This window comes from Euleptes europaea, chromosome 14, assembly GCF_029931775.1.
Source record: "Euleptes europaea isolate rEulEur1 chromosome 14, rEulEur1.hap1, whole genome shotgun sequence".
Classification (NCBI taxonomy): domain Eukaryota; kingdom Metazoa; phylum Chordata; class Lepidosauria; order Squamata; family Sphaerodactylidae; genus Euleptes; species Euleptes europaea.
In genome coordinates this window covers 17659854-17684984 of record NC_079325.1, presented here as the reverse complement: position 1 = coordinate 17684984, position 25131 = coordinate 17659854, and the positions used below count along the sequence as shown (strand labels likewise).

General features: G+C 43.6%; 1 protein-coding gene across 5 annotated transcripts in view; it reads right to left on the bottom strand.

The window, feature by feature from the left end:
• Window positions 1–25131, bottom strand: part of PKNOX2 (PBX/knotted 1 homeobox 2) — a 379920-nt gene that overhangs the window by 59983 nt on the left and 294806 nt on the right. For all 5 annotated transcript variants that reach the window (XM_056860518.1, XM_056860521.1, XM_056860522.1 and 2 more), the window contains 2 exons: window positions 18105–18276; window positions 1625–1813 (listed from right to left, as the gene is read on the bottom strand). In XM_056860518.1, the coding sequence (XP_056716496.1) occupies window positions 1625–1813; window positions 18105–18276 (361 nt within the window). The remainder of the gene's footprint in view (window positions 1–1624; window positions 1814–18104; window positions 18277–25131) is intronic.

Here is a 25131-nt window from a genome sequence, read left to right as displayed (position 1 = left end):
GTGCAATTCTATGTGTGAATGATACACACTCCAGTTTTCTAGACTGCGCAGTTCTCTTGTGCAATTCTCTAGATCATAACCATTACATATCCCACAACTGCACCATGACGACACTGCAGCCCATTTTATAAATGTTCAAATGTTAAGATATTTGCAAACAATAAAACAGACTTGCAACTACTAAGATTCACCTTCAAGACTGTATACGCTGGAACAACTGTACATCAACCAGACCATTCAGACTCAACAACTGAGTTTTTGGGACCTGCCATGTGGATTAAAGAATGGCAGTTCCCCATATTATATGCTCTATTGGTCATATCCATCAATTTTTAAAAGTCAGAAAGGAGGCAGTATTCACATGCATGACTTGTAAAAACTCTCAAAATAAATAAGACCTTTGAGCAGAGAGGTAACGTTGAAACTTTACATTACAGGGACATTATGGTCCTTTATGAATGGGTACTTTGACTCACATTCGCCCCCGGACTGACTCGGTTGTTCCTTGGAGTTATGCATGATTTTTACGTCCCTCAGCCCTGGCAAATTCCGAGTCTTCTCAATCCTGTTAGAACCCAATTCTTCAATCTCCCCTGAGATCAGCCTGGGTCAAATCGTCCTCATCTCTATGCATGATCCAAAGTGCGGGGCAGGGGAGCCGGGTGTGTGTGTGACATTTTTGTTACAGTAAGCACAGCAGCCTTACAAAGCAGCGTTTTAAGGGGCAGGGACTCAAATGCTCACATTCTTCCTGGTTTTGACTGCCACACAGAGTTATTTCTGAGCAGACATTTGCTTCACATAATAATGGGTTTTAAATCGATGCTTGGGTTTCTCCCCCACCCCCGTTCCTTTTAAAGAGCTCCGTTTTGGGAAATTGTTTCTAAAACAGCACTTGGGTTTCCACCGGGGGGGAAAGGGGAACTGGACATTTTTCTCACAGTAAGCACTACATCCAATTACAAAGCAGTGTTTTCAAGGGGCAGGGACTCAGACACTTCCGGCTTTGAGCTGGTGATTTTACTGGTGCATAGCATTTTAAGCATTCAGAACAGTGTGGGTTGAGCAAGCATCGAACCCCAGGTAAAATTCCCATGCATGAAAGACCTATGAGAGTGCTGCCCAACACTGATAAAATTTGAAAGGCATGTTAGATAAGTGCTATATAACTGGCAAGCTTATTTCTTAAGAACTACAGTGGTAAAGCTGGAAGAGGAAGGAAGACATGTATCCATTCTGCTTTTTTAAAAAAAGGTTAAAGACATGGCTTGAGGGGTGATCTTGCTGTGTATCCGTACTTATCCCCTCTTTTAACAGATGTACAAAACATCCGAACTGAATCAAGCCCAAGAGCAACTGGTTCTACACATACCTTGGAGAAGCCAACTGTGCACAGCACTGACTGGCTGGCCTTTTGCAGTTCCTAGCCAATCAGCACTCTGCCCTGCCAGAGGTAGGAGAAATGTGGACATGCATTCATTTTTACCTAGATGAATAACTGAACAATGCGTGGATCTCTCCAGTTTGGAAATAAAGAAACATAGTACCTTTGCAAAAACCTAAAGTGCAGAAACATTTTAAATTAAGCATTTTGTGTTGCATTCCCCCACCCACCTGACATTACCTGTGAGTGTAGGTTTATGGAGGACTGGTTCGGGGAGTAGGGGCCCCCAAGGTCATTCCTGAGTAGGTTGTCACTGTGCATCTTAGTTTTGAGGCAGGTGATGTAACGATTACAAAAGTCTTTGCACAATTCATTCACCTTCTCCAGCTCCAGTAGATGAATTCTCAGTACCTGAATGGCTTTTACCATCTGGGAGCAATTAAACAAAAAGAGGAAATCAGTCAAATGTCCATCACTTACAGAAAGACGATGATGGTTATCATTACCTTCAAAGGATAATCTACAGTGCAATCCTATGCAAATACTCCACGATAAGCCTACAGAAATCAATGGGCTTAGACTAGAGTTGCTCTGCATAGGTTTGCCTAGTCAGTAACATAAAGGCAAGATCACAGTGATGGTGATGATCAAATTAGTGAAAAACAGTTAGGTTTTGGTAGCCATGAATATTCCTGATACGCTTGTGCTCCATTGATAATCATAATTCATAAGGGAAGATGGGGCAAAATGGTCTTAACTGTGCTTGACCTTATGAATCTGGAAGTATGCATAATGTATCCTAGTCACAAGACTAATAATGGTTGCACCAAGACTTAAATGTTAGGCACAGAGTATATAAGATGCCATGACAGAATAAGAACCTCTAACTTGTTTCATCGAGATGCATCATCTTGTTTTTCTATCCAAAGAAACCTACATTCACAGTAGCAGCTATGCATTCTCTATTTGTTTTATTTAATTTAAGAACATTATATGTTGCCTTTCCATTACATTGACAACTTCCAAATAAAAATGTTAGAAAGTCAATACAAAAATATATAAAAGATACAACTCAAAGGTGCCGCAGCAGTAAATTCCAGAAGCCACAATCACTCCCCCTAAGAGTAAAGCGGTTGATCTCCATTATGACCATGAAAATAAGGCCACCCACAGATGGGGGGGGGGGCTTTCCATTATAGTCAATTACAATGTAAAATTTTAAAAGGAAACCAAATAATACATGTTAACTCCCGATGGGTAGCCATGTTAATCTGTAGCAAAAAAATGAAACAGGACTCTTTTGACACCTTAAAAACGAACATTTATTCCATCTTAAATTTTCTCAAGTCAGAACTGATTTCATCAGATGCATGAAACATATATCCAAAGTGGTTATTTAGACTAATACATCTGATGAAGTGAGCTCTGATACATTCAAGTTTTTTTTTTAACTTAATAAAAACATTTTTGTTTAACATAACTAGTCTCATTGCACCCATGGCTGGAAGAAGGAAATCTAGACAAGCAACACAAAACTAAACTGAAAATAAGTATGTCAAAATTCAAAAATTCATAAAGGTTTTTTCCATATGTTAATGAACACATGAATCAGACCATCAGATCATCAAGGATATTGCCATTTGAAGAAGAAGAGTTGGTTTTTACATGCCGACTTTCTCAACCACTTAAGGGAGACTCAAACCGGCTTACAATCATCTTCCCTTCCCCTCCCCACAACAGACACCCTGTGAGGTAGGTGGGGCTGAGAGAGCTCTAACAGAGCTGTAACTTGCCCAAGGTCAACCAGCTGGCTTCGTGTGTAGGAGTGAGGAAACAAATCCAGTTCACCAGATTAGCCTCGGCAGCTCATGTGGAGGAGCGGGGAATCAAACCCGGTTCTCCAGATTAGAGTCCACCACTCCAAACCACCGCTCTTAACCACTACACCATGTTGGCTCTCCTCAAGTTGGCAGTGGGGCAAGCAAGAAGCAGGTGTTTAAACCACCATTCATCCTTTGAAATGAAACTTATTGAATTATTATCTATCTACACAAGGAAATTTGGATGTCACTTAAGATGTGGATTCTAGATATCGGAATAAATGTGCAAAGAACAAAGGGAAAAATCTATCAGTAGATAGATTTTTGTCTTTGCTGTAATATGCGTTTCATACAAGGGCAGCGCTGACTTTTCAGAATCTAGTGCAAATAAGGGGGTGGGAAGCAACTGCTAGTTATTCTGGCTTTAAAATCAATATAGATGATGAAGAAGGATGCAATTTGTTAGTAAGAACTAATGAACCATGCGGAAACAGGTCAACTCAGTGAGAATCTCTCATCCATCTTTTTAGAATTTTCTCAGTCTATTCACTACTATTAGTATCCCACCTAGACTCGGGGTAAAAAAGTGGAAACAAACTCTGATTGACTGGCAATAGTTTCCCTTGTTAACTGTGTAGGTGGTATAGTTAATTTCTTAGTTCATTAAAATCTTGCCTGGATTCATAGAACTGCGAGCTTGCCCACTGGGGCTGCCCCACTTCATCTTTCCCCATTGTATTCCCTTGTGGACCCTCCCTAGAGCTGCTTCTGAGTGTCAGGTGACCCTGTGGAATAGAGTGGGACGAGAAATAGGGGTCAGTGTGCAATTGGAGGGGGGGGGAAGTGATGGAAATCAGAGACTCATGCTTGCTTAAGTGCTTCCCACTCAAGACCCTGCCTCACACCCAAATGACAGGGTGCCCTCCCCGCTGGAATTATCCTAATTAACTGAAGTAATATTTTTCAAAAATGAAATTTATGAGCTAGCATGCTTATTTCGCAAGGTTCATTGTTTTGTTTTTTAATCAAGAGGACCGTTAAGGAAAGTTGAGGCAAGTTTGCAGCTCTTGGACAAAAGACTGACAGAAAGACTGACAGATATGAATGGTTGCGATCCCAGCTCTCTCCCCACTCCACACTTATTTTAAAGCTGTAGCTTTATCAAAAGAGGGCACCTGCAGTGATCACAAACAGATGGAGGGGGTACCAAGAATGCTTTCCCCTCTCCTTGGTTCCCGATAACTTGTTCCTGAGGTAAGGGAGGCAACTATCCCTATAGATGGACAGACTATCGATAGCTTCTTTAATAGGAAAAAAGATGCATTCTGGATATTTTAAACTGTTTCATAGATCCATTTCATACATTGCATGCACATACAAGCAGATTCATAAAGGCTCAAATGCTCATTCAACTTCCATATTCACCCTTGGAATTTGCATGAATTGTAACAAGGAGAAGGACCCATGGTAGCCTCTGATCAGCACGTCTTGGAAAGTTTCATAGCAGTCCTAAACAACACTCCAAAACATTTAGATTTAGGGCCCCAAAACATGTACAAGTACTTTCATGTACTCTTAGAGGGGGGCTTTGGGCTGACTTTCTTGGGCAGCTGCCTTCCCATGCCACATAGGAACCACTTTGGAGACTTTGAAAACTTTTATTGTTACTGCTAAGATATAAATATATTAAGTATAAATAAAAGTTGTTGCTTCCAACAGCCATGACGGCCAAGAGTACATGATGGGTTGGATTCAACCTGCTTTTCTGCTGGTGAAAGAGGAAGCAGAGGACTCCAATGACAATTAAAAATGGCTATATTGGGGATTATTGGACGTGTGTCCAAAAGCCATGTGGGGTTATAATAAGGAGGGGAATTGGGTGAGCTTCCTATTTGTCCTTGTGAAGCTGACTCTGGAGATGGATGGGACTGGAAGAAGAAGAAGAAGAGTTGTTTTTTTATATGCCAACCTTCTCTACTACTTAAGGGAGACTCAAACCTTCCCTTCCCCTCCCCACAGCACACACCCTGTGAGGTAGGTGGGGTTGAGAGAGCTCTTAATAGAACTGTAACTTGTCCAAGGCACCCAGCTGGCTTCATGTGCAGGAGTGGGGAAACAAATCCAGTTCACCAGATTAGCCTCCACTGCTCATGTGGAGGAGTGGGGAATCAAACCCGGTTCTCCAGATCAGAGTCCACCACTCCAAACCACCGTTCTTAACCACTACACCAAGCTGGTGTACATCACTACTTGCAGAGATAAGGAATTACTTATGCAAGAGCCCCCAAATAAGTCACATCAACTGTATTAACCTCAGAAGATCCCCCCCCCCCCGCCCCAAGCTCTGTTTCCACCATGTCACGGTCCTAACTACTGGCCAGCTAGAACAGATGCTACTAACACCTTGACAAGTTAAGTTCCAGAAGCTCGATTTACAAAACTCAGGGCTTTGTTCCTGATGTGCTTTTGGGATCCAGCTGTAAACGTTCTATGTAAAAGCACATAGTACTTGATTATTCTCAGCTGGCCACTCTTCCTAACAAGATTTGAGAGTGGAGAAACACGCCTGTAAGTTCCCCCTTGAGCAAAGCCTTGGCCTCAGTAAAATATACCCCATAAAATGTTAAAAAATTTACACATAAAACATTCCATGCATGGAACTGACATCGTTTTACAGCTTCGGCTCAAAATTCTGAATAATATATAAAATCTCAGCTATACACTGCAGGGCAATAAATCAGGTTTTTTTTTAATGTAACAAAGAGTCTTTAAATTTCAAAGCACTTTTTCAACTTGCTAATTTTAGTGGCCACCTTTACAAACTATTAGTCACAGGCTGCTCATGGGTAGGATGACTATGCAAATTTGCAGGGGGGTTGCCTTCAATCCCATTAAATAACTCGCAGGGACAGTGAGAGCGAGGGAGCCCGCAGACATCTGGCAAAATAGGGAGGCCCATTTCTGATCAGTGCCAGCTGATTTGTGTGCTCAGGGATAACGGCAGCCCTGAAAAGTGATGAGAAGCGAGTGAGGACCTGAAGACAGAGAGGCATTTCTCTCCCCTAATGCACTGTGAAGGCTTTCCTAACTGAATCACAAAGACGGCAGGATGCTCAACGGAGAAAAGGGCACAGATGAGGGCGCGAGAGGCAGTTTATAAACACACCAAGGAAAAAGGTTAATTAGAAGCCTGGCTACCCAGGGGCAAATAGGGGACAAATTCCTCCCGCTCCCCTGTCTACTCTAGAAAATTCTTGAGGTTAAAGCAATGACACCCCTGCCGACCCCTGGGAGACTGCTCCAGCTGCAGCGTGAATGAGGATAGCTCTTTTCACATGCAGAGTTGCCACATGTCTATGTGCCTCCGTCCCTTATAACTCCCTTATAACTTGGGGAAGGGCTGTAGCTCAGTGGTAGAGCATCTGCTTGGCATACAGAAGGTCCCAGGTTCAATCCCTGGCATCTCCAGTTAAAGGGACTATGCAAGTAGGTGATGTGAAAGACCTCTGCCTGAGACACTGGAGAGCCGCTGCCGGTCTGAGTAGACAATACTGACTTTGATGGACCAAGGGTCTGTTTCAGCATAAGGCAGCTTCATGTGTTCATGTGTGTTTGAACTCCTGTGGGATGGCAGTTAGCTGCTACATAGATGGGGACAAAACAGGGATGCTTTGGGCAGGTGCAGCCTAGCTTACTGGGCCTTTTTTCATGGCAGCCACAAATTTAAATTTAATGAGCTGGTGCAAAAGAGGTTTTAGTGCTCTGGTTGGAGAGAATGCAGCACCATGCGAACAGCTGTGACTGCAGAATCTTGGGAATGCCTCTTCCCATGAGGATAGCCCAAAGAATCATTGATGGAAGGAAGCCATGTGGTTTCCCTATCCTGTAACTACAGTGGATATTCCAGTGAACATGGAACAGAGGCTCTGACTGAACCACTAAATGGCAGTGGTACCAAGCTGTCTTTATACATGAAACAGAAACACACACAATACCCACACTTACTTGTTCAAGGACCATGAAATTTCCCTGGACTTCTTTTCACTCAACACCCCATGTACACCATTTCTTCCCCATACTACCAGAAGGCTTTTTTGGGGTTTTAGAAAAAATCAGTAATTGCTATAGTGATTTTTTTTAAAGCCTGATAAAGCCTTCCAGTTGTATAGGAGAGAAAATGTTGGCCATGGAAGGCTGAGACAAGGGAGGGACTTCAGTGGGGTATAATGTCATCGACTCCATCTTCCAAAGTGGCCGTTTTCTTCAGGTGAACTGATCTCTGTCACCTGGAGATCAGTTGTAATCCCAGGAGATCTCCAGCCACTATCTGAAGGGTGGCAACTTCACTGGTGGAAGGGAGGTGGAACAGCCAGAGCTACAAGTCCTTTACTGCTATATGGTGTATTTATGATACTTCAGAATTCAAATGGGGGTGCTTTTCATGAGGTTGGGATTAGATGTGGAGGGCAAGGGCCACATTACGAGCTTGTTCTGGCCATAGAGAAATGATCTCTGCCATCCCAGCTGTCACTGATAGGGTCCCAGTTGGGGAATCTTGCCCTTCCACCCCTTTGTGGAGGCAACTTTGGGACTGTAGGTAAAAGGGACTCCCTGGCCCCCTCCTGCAGCCCATCAAACCTGACAGGTGGTTGGTTTTATATCAAGCTAAAATCGGAAGCTCTGGGGGAAATCAAGGATATCTCTGATGATATTTCGTCATCCCTGCGCATCCTTCCGTTCGCCACTTTCCTGAAAGTCAGCATTCAAGGGCAAAGGCAAGAAGACTTGACATATATATGTATATGTGTGTGTGTATGTATGTAAAATAAATCTCTCAATTATCTCAGCTCATTTGCTTGGGGTCCCTCATTTTATGTCTCTGCTTTGCTGAGCAGTATATCTGTCCGGATAAAGAGTTACAGTCCGATGGAATACGTGCGCCGGGTTGTAAAAAATACAGATGCTGAATTAATTGACTGTGTGGCACTCAGCAGCTGATTGAGTTGATAATGGCGAGATCTGACCTTTTTCTAATTTCTAATTATGTGCATCTCGCCTGTGAGGAATACATGATTCTTATTCTAATGATAGTTAATGTCGCCGGCCTTTTCATCTCCTCTTTGCCATCAGCAGTGGTGGACAATTTACATAGGATTAGTAGCACTAAATTCATCTGGATACAACAAACAAACTTTAGATTTGGAGGGGAGGGGATATTTTGGAACTGTCTTGATTGTTCCTGAGATGGTTATTTCTTGTAGGATTTTCCCTCAGAAATTAAACAAGAATGAAAGTGCCCATGAGAGGAATGTGAGAGGCAGAAATAATAATGTTTCACATAAAGGGAACACGTTACCTACAAGACATTACCTCAGTAATCGAGAGATAGAAGAGCACAGTGGCTAAAAGAATGAGCTGCAGACTGGGAGGTCCATGGTTTAAACTTCATCTCTGTGAACAGCCCCCTCCCCCATAACATGGGGATGATAACACTGGCCTACCTTATAGACTTGTTGTAAAAATATCAACAAAGGACTTCAGCCACGGTATCTAATACTCCTGCCTCCCCATCATGGCAGCCCAAAATGCCCTATGAAATCCTGTTCCTGGGGATGCCCTCTTCCCCAGGAAAAGGATTTGAGGAACATAAAGAATCGTGCTTCAAAGGGTAGAAGTCCTTGAGCCCATGGAAATATCTAGTCTGAATCCAAGGCCAAACCTGGAAGTGACGTAGGGTACCTCTAGGAATTGCCAGAAATTCTATAGCTTTACCATAGAGTCTCTGATGATTCCTAGAGCTACCCTGTGACGTAGCAATATCACATTCCTACTCGAATGCCCCCGCCCAACCCCAGGCTCAGCTTGGCAGTCCTATCCTGGAGTTCTCCCAGAATTACAACTGTTCTGTAGATTACAGAGATAAGTTCCAATCAAGGAAATGGTAGCTTCAGAGGATGGGTTCTATGGCATCACACACCTGCTCAGCATCTTCCCTCCTCCAAATTCTGACCTCCCCATGTTCTGCTCCAAACTATTCAGGTAATTCCCAAGCCAGAATTGTCAACTCTATTCCAGGCTCCAGGCCAGGAAGCTTCTGAGAAGTAGTGTTTTTGTTCCAATTTAGACTACCTATAATCTCCTTTTCCAGTCATCAGCTCTGGTGGCATAAGGTCAGGAAACCAGTTTGTGGCCTACCAGGATCCTAGTTTGAGCCCTGTGGGGAAGCAAGAGGGAAGGAACTTAGATCTTCCAACATTAACATCTATTTCCCCCAGAGAGAGCCTTAAGTCATGTTTAATGTATTAACTTACTTGGTATGAAACAAGATTGTTGGTCCACTGACTAACTAGCAGGTAGGTTTGCCAACTCTGGCATGAGAAAATCTGCAGCAGGGTTTAATGCTGTACAGCCTAACCTCCAAAGCAGCTATTTTCTCCAGGGGAATGGATCTCTGTCATCTGGAGATCAGCTGTAGTTCCGAGAGTATTCTAGGCTCCATTCTAGGCAACCCTTCTGGCAGCAGCTTTCCAGAATCTCAGCAGAAAAAGGTTTTTCCCAACACATGCTACCTCAGATCCTTCAATTGGAGATAATGCGGAGCTCGGACTTTCTCTTGGAAAGCATGTACTCTGTCACTGACGCCCAGTCCCTTCTAGGGGTCAGGGCTAGCATGGTATACTAGTTAGAGTGTCAGATTAGGATCTAGAAGGCCCACATTCAAATCCCCGTTCTGCCATGGATGTTTGCTGGGTGACCGTGGGCCAGTCACATATTCTCAGCCTAACCTACCTTACAGGGTTGTTGTGAAGATAAAACAGAGGAGAGAAGGATGCTGTAAGCTGTTTTGGGTCCCATTTGGGGAGAACACTGAGGTATAAATATCCAACTAAGTAAAATTAGGTGATTTTGTGCAGATTATTTTCCTATGTCAGTTGTAGTCATTAAATTGGGGGGGGGTTGGGCTATCTGTGAAGGAATGGAGAAAATGCTTGACAGAACAGAGCTGCTGAATACATTGCTTCCCTGCTGCCAAGGTGACAGTGAGACACACAGAAGTGATAGCAAGTGGATTACATATGACAGCCATAGTGAGTAAACCCATCAGGAAGAGAGCATATCTGGCAGATATGAGGGGTGGTAATAGCACATTTTTAGTTATGTTTTGTAGTCTCTTTGCTTTTGGAGTTTTATGACAGATGTTAAAATCTGCAGTCAGGCTTTCAAGAAACCCATACATAACACAAACTGATTTTCTGTCAAAATACAAAGATCCTCACAACTCGTAAGAGTTTAAGAAAAGACCTAATAAAATATATCCAAGTCTGAGCAGCACTATGAACTCCTTTCACTCCCCCCCACGCGATGATGTTTAAGAGAATGTTTGCTTTTGACAAACATCCCACACTTGGTTACTTTTGCAGAATGATCAACATTCAGCTTGTGGCAGAGGCCCAAAACAATAATTAAAAGACAGCTTATAAAAAAGTTGTAGGAATACCATCAGCACCTTATTTATGACACCCATTTCTCAAGTGACATCTGCTCATGTCAAGGGGAAGGGGGGTAAATGATAAGGATATAATGTCAGCCAGAGTTTGAAATTATTTGCTGTAATGGATCATGACTGGAAATTGAAGTTGTGATGGGAAGGGTGGAAAGAACAAGATCGTTATAACCCTGTCCTGTGCCGTATCCTGGCAAATAATTACTGAGAAGATGTTCACCCTCCTTTTGTGGGTTCCTTTTGTTCTTTCTTTACACTGCCAATTGGCTCTCATTGGTGGCACGATGTTAAACTAGGATTGCCAACTCTGGGTTGAGAAATTACTAGTGATTGGAGCGTGGAGCCTCAGGAGGGTGGAGTTTGTGGAGGGAAGGGACACTTTTCTCCAGGGGGACCAATCTGTATAGTCTGGAAATCAGCTGTAGTTCTGGGAGATCTCCAGGCCCCACCTGAAGGTTGGTAACAGAACTTTAAAACCTCTTTATGGTTTGGTATATTTAAGAGAACGCCTTCTCCCACACTGGAATCTAGGAGCAACAATTTATTGCAGATATCTGTGACTGTGAAACTAGTAGTGGCTGATGGCTTTTTCTATTACACTCTCAAGACTGTGCACTTGACTTTGACAAGAAATCCACAAGATCTGGGGCCAGGTACAGAAAAAACATGTTTACCATACACATGGTCTATTCATGATTGAAAGAAAGAAAAAAGCTGTAGTCTCTCTCCCTTCTCTTTCTCATTCACATACAAGTAAAGCTGCCTCAAGCAGATCATGGTAAGGCAGAGTATAATTAACCTAAACAAACAAACAAACAAACAAACACACTGCATTAAAATTGACAAGATTTTGTCCTTGCAATCCACCTTATGGTGACGCCATAGAGTCCATCCTCTGAAACTACCATTTTTTCTGAGGAACTGATTTCTGTAGTCTGGAGATAAGTTGTAAATCCAGGGGAACTCCCTGCTCTACCTGGAGGTTGGTAACCCTGCCTGCAGGAGATTGGGGGAAAGATTCCTCTCCAGGGCCCTCTTGGTTCCCCTTCTTGTTGACTACAAATATCCAACTATTAAAGCATTCAACAAGGCCATTGACCATAGCCATAACACTGAAATGGGTTGGTTAAATGTAATTCAGAGAATGTGTGAGGCAAGATATTTGTGATTAATAAAAATCTACATTGCCATCAAATATAGAAAATCTATATTTGAGATCTCTCCCCGCCCCCTAGTTTGAGGCCTCTAGTCATGGGATTCTACTTCAGCTGTAGTATTATGCAAACAAAAATTTGGGCCACAACATCAGGAAATGCATAAATAGGATTAAGCAAATTTTTGCTCCAAGCAAAATGCCATTTTGTCACTTAAAGCTGTTTTCTTCTTTGGTTGGGGAAAGGGGCATACTGGTGGTAATAACCAAATGGCTATTTACTTCCGTAGAACGGATCCAACTCAGTTTGGTCTTTTCTGCGCTGCCAATCTTTGTAAGCGTACAATCCAAGATTGGTGTTCATGTGTAAATGGCCAGATCCTATTTTGAAAATCCTGGCCTGCAGCGGGATTTATTTAAAATATCTCCATGCCAGACAATGTGCCTCCAAGGTGGTTAACAACAAAAGACCATTTAAAGCCCAAACAAATATAAGATATAATTACAATAAAAGTCCCAGCATTTAAAAATGTTAAGTTAGGAAGTAAATTGTGGAAGAAGTTTAAAAGGAACAAGAGTGGAAGTAGGGCGGTAAGATTATTATTACAAGGTGTTTGATGGGCCTTTGTGGGTATCACCCCTTTCCATTCTTCAAGAGTCACAGGATCTTTCCCCTCCCCTCATGCTGGAAAGTTGAGTGGACATTGTTATAAGCCACGCCTCTTCCTTCTTAGAAGAAACATCAAGTGAAAGGTCTCTAGTTACTTCTCTCCTCATACCTCCACCAGTCCGTCCCCACCACAAACAGGGGCACTCATGGCAATTTAGGATAGGGCTCCCGACTCACTGTCACCCCACCCCCTGACAGGGCCTAGGCGGGGCTGAACCTCCAGGTGGGGCTGGACACATGAAGCTGCCTTATACTGAATCAGACCCTTGGTCCATCGAAGTAAGTATTGCTCAGACTGGCAGCGGCTATCCAGGGTCTCAGGCAGATGTCCTTCACATCACCTACTTGCGTAGTCCCTATAACTGGAGAAGCCGTGGAGTGAACCTGGGACCTTCTGCGTGCCAAGCAGACGGTCTACCACTCAGCCACGGCCCCTACCCCTGGATCTCCTGTAATTACAAATGATCACCAGATTACAGAGATCAGTTCCCCCGGAGAAAATGACTGCTTTGGAGGGTGGACTCTATGACATTACCCTGCTGAGGTCCCTCCCTTCCCCAAACCCTGCTCTCTCCAGACCCTACCCACAATTCTCCAAGAATTTCCAAACCCAGAGCTGGCAACCCTAACGGGGCCACCCCAGGCTCAAGCAAGAGGTGGACTTTGCTCTATGCAAGGTGGATGGGTGAGCAGCGGCTGCTGAGTCAGCAGCTGAGAAATTTTGTTTTTTAGATCGCTGGCATTGCAAGTAGGGTTGCCAGGTTCCTCTTCGCCACCAGAGGGAGGGGCACAACCTGAGGAGGGTGGGGTTTGGGGAGGGGAGGGACTTCAGCGCCATAGAGTCCAATTGCCAAAGCAGCCATTTTCTCCAGGGAAACTGATCTCTATCAGCTGGAGATCACCTGTAATAGCAGGAGATCTCCAGCTAGTACCTGGAGGTCGGCAACCCTAATTGCAAGTGGTGTGATGTCACTTCAGGGGGAAACCCAGAAGCGTCATCATGTCGCTCTAGAAGTTGCCAGAAGCTGTATGGTTTTACTATAGAGTTTCCTGCAATTCTTAGAGTTATGTGACAATCCTTCCTGTTTTCCCCAAAAGTGGTGTTATGCCATGTGCAACACCAGAACCTCCCACGTCCCTGCACCCCCCATCTCCCACCAAGTGCCAGCCTTTGGATGGCAACTAGGGTTGCCAGGTTCAGGTTGGGAAGGGGAATGACTTCAATGGGGTATAATGTCATAGAGTCCACCTTCCAAAATGGCCATTTTCTCCAAGTAAACTGATCTCTGTCACCTGGAGATCAGTTGTAATACCAGGAGATCTCCAGTCACCACCTCGAGGTTGGCAAACCTAAGGTGGTGATGCAGCTACTGTGGGTCCAGCATTGAGTTGGTTAACTGAAACCCACGGGGTGTGGGTGTAAGCAGCAGTAGGAGCCTGCCTGTTCTTCCCCTTTCCCCCCACTCCATTGGGAGGGTGGAGACCCAGGGCAGCTGCCCTGGATTACCTGCAGTTAAGACCACGCCTGCTCATTTAAGCTCCTCCTTGTCTAAGTTCTTTTCATTTATTCCTTTGCCCCACTTTGCATGTCTTTTTTAGAGATGATTCATTGCCTGCTATTTTCTAACAGAGTGGTTCCTCAGTGGAACAGGCTTCCCTGGGAAGTGGTAAGCTCTCCTTCCCTGGAGATTTTTAAGAAGAGGTTAGATGGCCATCTATCAGCAATGCTGATTCTATGACTTTAAGCAGATGATGAGAAGGAGGGCATATTGGCCATCTTCTGGGCATGGAGTAGGGGTCACTGGGGGTGTGGGGGGGAGGTAGTTGTGAATTTTCTGCATTGTACAGGGGGTTGGACTAGATGACCCTGGTGGTCCCTTCCAACTCTACTGTAGAAATGATTCTACTGTAGGACAGGAACAAATAGAGGTTTCCAAGAGGAAATGGATTATCTTACCTTCCAGAGCCAGAGTTGTTGGGGGGGGGGAGGGGATAATGGGTATATTTTACCAGGACCTGAAGGTGTGTGTATATGGCATTCTCTTTGCCTGGCTACAAGCTCATTACCATATTATGATCTATTTATAAGGTTGCCACCGGCAGGAGCTTCCTTGTGGTGGTGGTGAGGGTAGCTGGCCAGCTGAGGGGTGGTGGGCAGGCCTGTTAATTGCCCGCCATTAACTGGCAAATGGAAACCCTACCTATTTACGATAGTTCAGAAATAAAATAGACATTTTATGATTCATGAGTTCAGATGTATTGAAATCAGGGAAGAGGTGCCTTGCTGAAAGTTTGGCCTCGGCCTAGAGAAATGATGCCAGGGTCCTGGTGCCTCAATAGGAAGAGCTTGAGCCAACAGCCAATGGGCTGCAAGCCTGAATGGCAAGGGTATCCTCTGTCTTTCCAGCATTTAATTATGCTCTAAGATGGAAGTAAGGTACTCCCTGCTTGAGCAATGGAAGCAGAGCTCAGGGGGTGGCATTGCAAAGGACCCAGCCAGCCTCACAGGAAGCCCATCGCCACCCCGCAGTGCTCCCAACTTCACAGGTCTGTCTTTTACTCTGACGCGGAATCCCTTGGATAAATAACACAAAATGCTGAAATAAGAACAGTGAACTTTAATATAATCTGTGCAAAAATAGCAAAAGGGGGTCGCAACAAGCTGGTTGACTCGGCACAGAAAAATCCTGTAATACGAGAAGGAACCAGGCATTTAACCCATTGCATACTCCCTTGAAAATAAACCTAATAGCCTAAAGAGCCAGTATTGTGTAGTGGTTAAGAGCGGTGGTTTGGAGCAGTGGACTCTAATCTGGAGAACCGGGTTTGATTCGCCACTCCTCCACATGAGTGGTGGACGTTAAATCTGGTGAACCGGGTTGGTTTCCCCACACCTACACATGAAGCCAGCTGGGTGACCTCGGGCTAGTCACAGCTGTCTTAGAGCTCTCAGCCCCACCTGCCTCACAGGGTCTCTGTTGTGGGGAGGGGAAGGGAAGGCGATTGTAAGCGGGTTTGATTGTTCCTTAAGTCGTAGAGAAAGTCGGCATATAAAAAACCCAACTCCTCTTCCTCCTCCTCCTCCTTCTTCTTCAGATTAGCCATACCTCCTCATAGCTAAGCAGGGGTGACCCTGGTTAGTATTTGGATGGGAGACCACCAAGGAAGACCAGGGTTGCTATACAGAGGAAGGCAATGGCAAAGCACCTCTACTTACTTTGCCTTGAAAACCCCATGAGGTAGAACTTCATGCGGTCACCATGAGTCAGCTGCGACTTGACAGCATTTTTATACTCCCTCAAAATCCATTTTTTGTTAGTTCCTTCACAGGTCTTCTCCATCCCCATTTTAACATCACTCTCCCAGATCCTAGTCAGACACTCTAACCACTATACCACTCGGGCTCTCTGGCTATTATTGGGAACTGGGTATGTGCAACCTAATGGCAACTGGGGAGAATATGGAGATAATATTGTTCAGAGAATATTTTGGGAAAGAAGAAGAATGGACTGAAAGTTTAGATTTATATTTCAGTATTCTGCAGATTGCCTTTGTCTTATAAATGTACTGCAGTTTTTCCTGAAGGAAGCATAGAAGCCATCAGATCTTGAAGGTAACACAAACCGGTCAGGAAAGAAGGATTATACCAGCCTGGATTATCAGCACATTCAAAGTGTGGTTACTGAGCCTTAACAATGTTTTGACTATTCAAAGCTACATGCTCCATTTTGTATAATAATGGGGCTGGCCAATCACAATATATGGATTTGCATAATGAGTACCTGTGAGAGATTATGCAAATCATTACCTATCACAGAGCAGGAAATATTATAACTCCGGGAAGCTGTGTGGTATTTTTAAGGTCCTGAATCAGATAGGGCATATTCCAAATAATGCAAGAAACTTGCCCTGACAGAAGAAACACTATTATGTAAATGGCTAATCCCAGCATTTTAACTATCCAGATTCCTCATGCCTTCTCCATCCCCTGACAGCAAGGCAATGCTACAATAGCAGAGATCCTGATCCAAAAATCATTACCTGCATGCAGTGGAAATGATTTTCCAGTCCACCCATCAGGCCACTCAGAGCTAACATTTGCCATGGAAATGCCATCAAAAATAGCACCCCCAAGCTGCAAGTTTCCCACTGATATTAAACTCAGCTGCAATCAAAGCAAATTTCCGTATTTGTTAATCACAAGGAGGCGACACATGCAGAGAAGCAAGCTGAACTTTTAGTGGGTCCGTATACTTTTCCAGCAAGTGTTTGGAGCTGTAGCATGGAAACCTAACCATCTGCCCTACAATTAATATTTCTACACATTTCTAAAACTACTGTTCACACCAATCAAGGTGCTGGTGTCTTGGCTTCTTCATTGTTAACCAACACATCCTCACCACAGCTGGGAAAATCCCCACCCTTGGACGTACAGCTAACCCCTCCTCTTCTAGCATAATACTATAATATCTTGTATTTTCTCAAGGGTTTGAAATTAGCTCTCTTTTTTTGTACTTTGAAACTGCCCTTATTGTACATTGAAATGTTTTGCTATTTGCTCTGCTTTTAAATGGATTTTTGAAGGGACCGAGATTGCCGTTGTCATGTTCTTTGCTGTGTGTTACTGTACTGACTTGTTCTGTTTTCAATGCTGAAGATTTTGGTATAATTGTAGTTTTTACTATAAGCCACCTTGGGTACTCTGAAGAGCAGGAGATAAGTTATTCAAATAAAATTCAATTAGAGGCAGTGAAACCCATTTTGCCAAGGCCGGATGAATTACTGCTGTGGACTTCTTACCACGTTTCACTACATTTCTGCTCATTTTAGCATTAAAATGTTCCAAGTTTATGATTAATTTTTATATGGCTCTAGTGTTTAAGTGGCATATCTCTTGTAAGTCCCCACCTTGAGGAGTAGAAAGGCGGAGTATATTGTCCAAATAAATATAAATAAAATAACTGTATGCAAGTCAGTGTTTTTGCCAAGAGTAGATTAATCTTGCCATTGTTTTATTACATTATCCGTTTTAGGAGCAACAATATATAATTTGCTAAGAGTCGGTCATAAACGTGACTCTGGTACATTAGAAGTGAGATGCCAGTATAGTTTCACACTTCCTTTGGGCTTTGAGGCTTGCTTAATAGTTGTGATAGAAGGCTGTTCTCCAAATGAACTATTGATAGAGTTAGATAAATGCCAGAAGCATTCCTTCCCCTTAGGCACAGAATCCTCTCCTCCAGATTGGCTATTTCCTTCTCAAAAATGTCAATTCCCAAACGAATCCATCCTCCCAAATTGCTCTAATATAACAGATCATCACAAACTCCAGAGAAGACAGCTGTAAAAAAATTCCCAGCATGAATGGCGCCTGGCACTTGGAAGCTGACTACGCCAATGCAAAATAAGACATATGCAGAATTGCTTAATTGACCTAACTTATCCTAGCAGTGGAAACTGTATTTCCTTGCTGTTGAATGTAAGATGCCTGTATCTTATGAGACCAGGGGGGTGGGGTGTCTTGGGGCTCAAAACAGGATATTAATTGTGACAGATTCAGGCAAGAACATTACCAGGTTGTCCAGCTCAGGGTCATCACTGAAGAATGGTTTGTGCTCCTGTTCTTGCTGGTGTACGAAATTCTCAATGTCTACATCGAAGCTGGCGGAAGTTATGCACTCGGAGCCCTGCGTCGCCTGCTCACACTTTTCAAACAGCAGCGTCAGAAGGGGGAACAGAGGATGCCTAAAGATATAGGAAAATGCAACATCATTTCTGGGACTGCAACATGTTACCGCAGGGGGCTAGCCAGCCCTACTTCCTCAGTGCGCAAAACAGCAATCTAGCATACACTCAAATTAACTACACAAGGCAGATTCAAAGGGATCCCGTTTTCCGAGCAGCTTTGCGACTGCAAATCAGGGGATACCACCTGGCATTGCTTTATCAATTGTAAAAAGTATAATGAGGCCCAAAGAAAATGAATTACTGAATAGATTAAGAAATGGGGACTTATTGAAAAACAGGAACTTGTAGTTAAGCTATTAGTAGACACCGATCCAAACAAAACTGTCAGTTGCAAAATTTATGTCTATGGCATTAAATGATACTCCTAAAATTTTAACAACGTTTTATGAAAGCTGTAAATGTAATTCCTATATTTGAGCTTGTATATTTTTTGTTCTTTCTATGGGGAAACATTTGTGTATAACTGTAGCTTGCCTCTTAACTAAGACCAGTTATGCAGCAGAAAGGGGCAGGAATTGGGCATTAGAATTTCTGAGGTGGTAGAATTTCTTGTACTACTTCAGTTTACAGAAAGAAGAAGATCCCATTTGTGAATAATCCCTATGTAAAAACTATCCGCTTGCAAAATATTGTCACCACAAGGATTCGATTGGAGCAGAATCTCTCTCTCTCTCTCTCTCTCTCTCTCTCTCTCTCTCTCTCTCTCTCTCTCTCTCTCTCTCTCTCTCTCAAGAGCAAGTCTTAAAAACAATTCATGCATTTTTATATGGGGGAGCATATAGAAATGGCATTGAATTTAGAAATGGCATATGCCATCTGAAATTGTATAGTCTGTTCTACCTCCTCAGGATTTTGCCACAACATTTTCCTCCATGTGTAGACTAAGCGTTAATATACATAGGATGAAGATTCTACCCATGCCTTCTAGGCACAAGGAGTTTTATTACCTGGGAGGAGAAGCATTTAAATATACAGAGCCCCACATACATGCCATTCCCAAAGGAATGGCCATGCAATATTGGTGCCAGGGTAGTCGGTTTGAATGCATATTATACAAGAACTTTGCTGAAACTAAATTTGTCTGCAGCTGATAAGTACCTGAATGGGAGACCTCCTGGAGACCCTACTTATATAGTCTTGAGTTTCATGACGGCAGGATATAAATAAACAACTCTGAATGTGTAGACTGACATTCAGTCACATAAAGGGTTTTATGTTTAAGCATTCCTGTCATGATGTCAAAGACTTGGGCATGCTCCGCATTTTAACACCTCTTCCACAGCCTTAGATCTATCTTGCTACCAATCACTTGGGAATCAACAAGGTTCTGTCCTACTTATCATTTATATACCATCTTCAATTTGCAAAATGATCTACAAATTTTATTGTGTTTTGTCCTCCCCCAAAAATCTTGTTATCTCCCATTTTGCAGATGAGGAGAGGAGTGCTATTAGGACACAAACAATTCAGTCCTGTACAGAGGGGTGTGTGTGTGTGTGTGTGTATGTGTGTGTGTGTAAAGTGCTGTCATGTTGCAGCCAACTTATGGTGACCCTGTAGGGTTTTCAAGGGAAGAGACTAACAGAGGGGATTTGCCATTGCCTTCCTCTGCATAGTGACCCTTGTTTTCCTTGGTGGTCTCCTGCTTAGCTTCCAAGATCTGATGAGATCAGGCAAGCCTGGGCCATCCAGGTCAGGGTTGTGAGGAGGAGGAGGAGAAGAAGAAGAAGAAGAAGAGGTGTTGTTGTTGTTGTTTATATGCCGACTTTCTCTACCACTTAAGGAAGAATCAAACCGGCTTACAATCACCTCCCCCTCCCCACAACAGACACCTTGGGAGGTAGGTTAGGCTGAGTGAGCTCCAAGAGACCGGTTACTACCCCAAGGTCACCCAGCTGGCTTCATGTGTAGGAGTGGGGAAACTAATCTGGTTCACCAGATTAGCATCCACCACTCATATGGAGGAGTGGGGGATCAAACCCGGTTCTCCAGATCAGAGTCCACCGCTCCAAACCACCGCCCTTAACCACTACACTACGCTGGCTCTTTTGTTTTTGTTTTCTGTTCACTCGGCTTCATAAATTAAATCCCATCTTCATAGTGAAGCAGCCTCTTGTGGCAAAATGACAGCTGTAACTAACCCCTTCTAGCTGTTACAGTTACACATATCAGGAGCCTACCAATGGAAGTGTGTGCTACCCACAATACTTCTTAGATATACGGTTGCCTTTACATGTGAATAGCTCACATGTGGAAAATCAGCATGCATTTGGAAAATCAGCATGTTGCCTTATTCACATGAAATGGCAACAACGTGTATCAGGAGCATTGTGGGTAATGTATAGTCCCATTAGTGGGCTTCTGGTACATGGGTTGTAAGTGCGACTACAATTTGTCAATTTGAACATCATGTCCAACCATAGTCCAAAACTTCAAATCACGGTTCGTCATTCTGGTTTCCAACATAATCTCAAACCATGATTTATCAATGCAGAAATCATATGACAATGCCGTTAAGTGTTCACAAACATGATTTGGCCTGATGTCTGAACTGAGTTACAGAGTCCACAGCACAGGTAAGAGATGAAGCAGACTCTTCCAGGCTCACTCTGTACATTGGACTCCATTGGTCTCAGAACTCTATCCCCAAGCGAGTAACAATCTCCCAAAAGTTTACACATCCAATGGCATCTCACTCAGGGCTGCTCCATGTAATATGTGGCTGCAAACAACTGTGATCAGATGTTTCCAGGCACATTTTTGATAAATTAATGCCATGAGCACACAAGCTCAAACGGTAGCTTGAGGAAGAGAAATATGGCAGATTTAACACATCAGTGTCCAAATATAAAAGGATCTGTGGTACCCAGAGAACAACACCTGGAAACAACGGTCCTCCAGAGGCATGCCAACATGCTCAACATAGCCATGTCTGTTGCTAATCACAGTCTGAAAATCAAGTGATTACAGCTGCAGAAAGGAGGTCCTTAGACATGATTTTAAAGTGATTCTGGTGAGGCAAAGGATCTATGTATCCAGCGTCTCATTTAAACTGGGCTGCTATTCATGCAAAGCAGCTACACGAACTTAGCTGTCATGCCAGAGATCTATAGCACTGGTAGTGTTGTGCTAGTGTACTAAGCATTGCAACAACACATGGGTGAGTTCTTTTGCCATACCAGAGTCATATATAAATCAAGAATGGACACTCTGCTGCATGGACCAGTCACAGGTAATGGGGGAAGGTGACACAGAGGAAGCTTTGCTGAAGAGGAAGTCCTGTCCCCAGATTTGGGAAGTGACATCATGGTCACATAAACAGTTCCCTCAACTATCACAGATTGGACAGGTGTGCATTTCCCCTGGGCTCAAATCCAGAAATGATTGCACAAAAATGGCCCCATCACATACTATTAAATGACTTCTCTTGCTGTCACATACCCAACAATCTCAGGGAACCTAGGAATGGTCAATATTTGTATCATGTTTTGCAGCCAAGACTGAGCCAGGAACAAAATGGCCAGGCCCATCTATAGCAAAACAAAATACCCATAGTGTGGCACAGAAGAGTGGTTGGTAGATTTTGAGTTGTACGATATTATACTCCCCCCCCCCGGAGAAAACATCCTTTCTTTCCTCTTCTCCTTCTTTCCAACTTCAGGGTTTAAGTCCCAGAATCACATGATTCATAATTAAACCATATTGCAAGGCGCCTGTATAATGCACTCTCTGATTTAAGACTCCCTATTACCATTTTTCTCTTTCCTTCTGCATTACAACACAACTCTCCCCTGTGAGCTTTTCAGAGGCAGGTTCCATTCTTTTCTTTTCTGGCAGATTTTAGACCAGTGGGGTGCTGCACTTTCTCCACATAATGTCAGTATCCTTTATGTAGTGTACACGGACAACAAATGCTTCTTCTGGAAGTTAGCAAAATGTAAGTACAGATAATTGCACTGATGTGGGTGGAGAATTTAGAACTAGTTCCAGTGACAACTGAGCCAAGATCCAAAAGTTAGTAATCTAAAAGGGAAGGTTAAAAAGTAGAAGAAAAGAAGATGGCAGTCAACCAAAGACAGTGAACTTAATTTAGCGACTCATCTGCCAACGATTACCACATCAGAGGAAAGGCAAGAGATGCATTGCAAATAAATTAACTCCTCCACACCTCTGTGCAGTAATTTGGCAACTAGGATGCTTACATTGGAAGCACAGACTTAATATGATATCGGATATTATATCTGCTTCCTCCCTTTTACATATGTGGGGAATTGGAAAAACCAGATGCCCATTTTGCTCGGGGCTGAAACTCACTCTTTATTTAATCAAAGCGAGCGTGTTTTAATTTCTTTAAAGTCTGTTGTGTCTTGAATGCTTAGTGCTAAAGATGTCCCAGGAGTCCAGTGAGCTGAAAGGTCTATTATACACATCAACAAATCACAGGAACCAACAGATTAGCCAAGCCTTCCAAGACCAAGACAAAGAGAAAGGCAGGTGAAGGGGTTAAACTCTGGTATAAGTCTTCATTTGCAGCTACTAATACTGCAGCATATTACAGTCTAATCTAGACTGATCCCAGTTTAATGCAAGATTCTTCAAGCCATGAGCAGAATACGAAAAAAAAAAGCCTCAGTGGTCGTAATTTAGGCAGCCCTGCCGAGGCTTAGCTGAGGGATATGAAAGGCAAATTCCAGACGGTGTTATGAATTATTTCGCCTTATGAACCTTCCCACTCTCAACAGATGCCTGCTGCCATTTAAACAGCCACTAGATCAATTAGAAATGAAAGGCACAAATCGACCCTGCGCAAGGGCACTAAATTACTAGGAACTAATAATCCAAGCAGTAATGCCAGGTGGTAGGAGTTCAGCAACGCACCCCTCCCCCCACAACCTTTGCACACAGCACAAATTCCTTTTCAATGTTATGGGAGAGAATTATAAGTGCACACAGTGGGAAGAGAGAAAGAAAGCGAGAGCAGCAGTTTGTAAACCTCTGGCACATTATTTGGCAAGCAAGCTCTTTTTGACTTGGTTGTGGTCTCAGCGCTCAAAAAAGAACATGGAATCGTAGAAGGGGGTGATAGGACACCCGCGGCCATCTTCTGAATGCAGCACGTAATTATTTACTAGCTATTATTCTTTTTGTTAAAGTAAGTGGGCCATTACGTCCATATTTATTTAATAACTAAAATATTTATACACCTCAGCTTTCCCTGGGGGTCAAGGCAGTTAAGAGAAACAACTGCCGCATTCAGAAATTAGAATTTAAACAACCGTGAAAGCGCACAAGGATAGATAGGTATGGAGTCCAGCAGAAATACTGGATCTTATCCTTGTTCGTGAATTTTCTTCAGCAAGGCATTATAGGAATGCTGGCATAACACAGTCCATTTTAGTTGCAAGTCCTCTTCAGACCAACCACGGGTGATGACTGAATGGGAATTAGGAAATCAGGATGGCACCACCTAAGTGCCCCTCCCCTGAACACAGCCATTCTTACTTCTGAATGGAATTGACACCCAAACCATACACACATATTGCCTGTTAACATGTAATAAGAACTAGAGTGTCCAACCCTTTGGAAAGAGCCTGTATGTGGACTCCATTGAAGAAATTATGATCAATGTGAGGAGGGTGGGGCTATGGCTCAGCTGCAGAGGAGCTAATTTGCATGCAGAAGGTCCCAGGTTCAACCCCCTGCATCTCCAGTCAAGAGGATCAGGTAAGAGGTGATGTGAAAGTTCTCGAACAGAGACCTTGGAAAGCAGGTCAGAGTAGACAATATTGATCGGGATAGACCAATGGCCTGATGTTTCCTGCATTCATGTGGATGGAGTGGGACCAGTGGGCATGATTCCCTCCCCCCCATGCATTCAGTCAATACACATGTTGTTTGAAGAGGATTACCAATGTTCAAGCAAGCCAACAAGACTGCCAATGGTAGAGCTTATCTACAACAGGAGTCCCAAACCTTTTGAGCCCGCAGGTTCCTTTGGATTTCTGACATGGTAGGCGCAGCCACAAAATGCCTGCCACAGACTATTTTTAGTCACACACTGAAGATCCTTGAGCTGTGGTGGCTGCTGCTGCTACCAAAGTAACATTTTGTTCAGAAGCCAATAAAATCTCCATTGGCTAATCAGAAGCCTTGATGGGCAAAAGCCTTATCTGGCCCCACCAACTTTCTAAAAATACTTGGTGGGCCTCAAGAAAGGAGATGGTGGGCACCACGACACCCCTGGACACCACGCTGGGGACCTAGGCTTACCAGGTCCCATCGGTCGTTTGGTGAAAGGATTTCTGGGGCGCGCAGTGCTCACGCATGCCTGGCTCAATGCGCCCACGTGCCAACATCACTATGTACAGTTTCGGTTGAATTTGCTAGAGCGTCCATGTCGCTTCAGGGTAAACCCTGAATTGACGTAGGTGCGTCAAACATGCACGCGTGCACAGGGTGCCCGCTGGCCCTCAGCTGGTTGGTGGGCAGCCCGGTGGATTGGTGGTAGTTTACCCGCCGCCACCGAGCACTTGGCAACCCTATGGGGACCCCTGATCTACAATATAAATACGTTTCACTTGTTGCCGTTTTCAGACTTCTAAGTACATTCAATGAATGTGTATAAACAAGGGAATGGGATCATGGCAGCAAGCTCCACCTCAGATTGAGTGTATTCATTGCAATGTATACATAGAGCCTATATGCTGACACGTGTGGATGTGTGGTGCTCTCTCCACCCATAAAAAGCAGGATTCCCAATTATGTGTGCGCATCTGTGTGCATGCAGACACTCTATACATATGTTCCAATGAGTGTTCATAGTTAGGGTTGGCAACCTCCAGGTACTAGCTG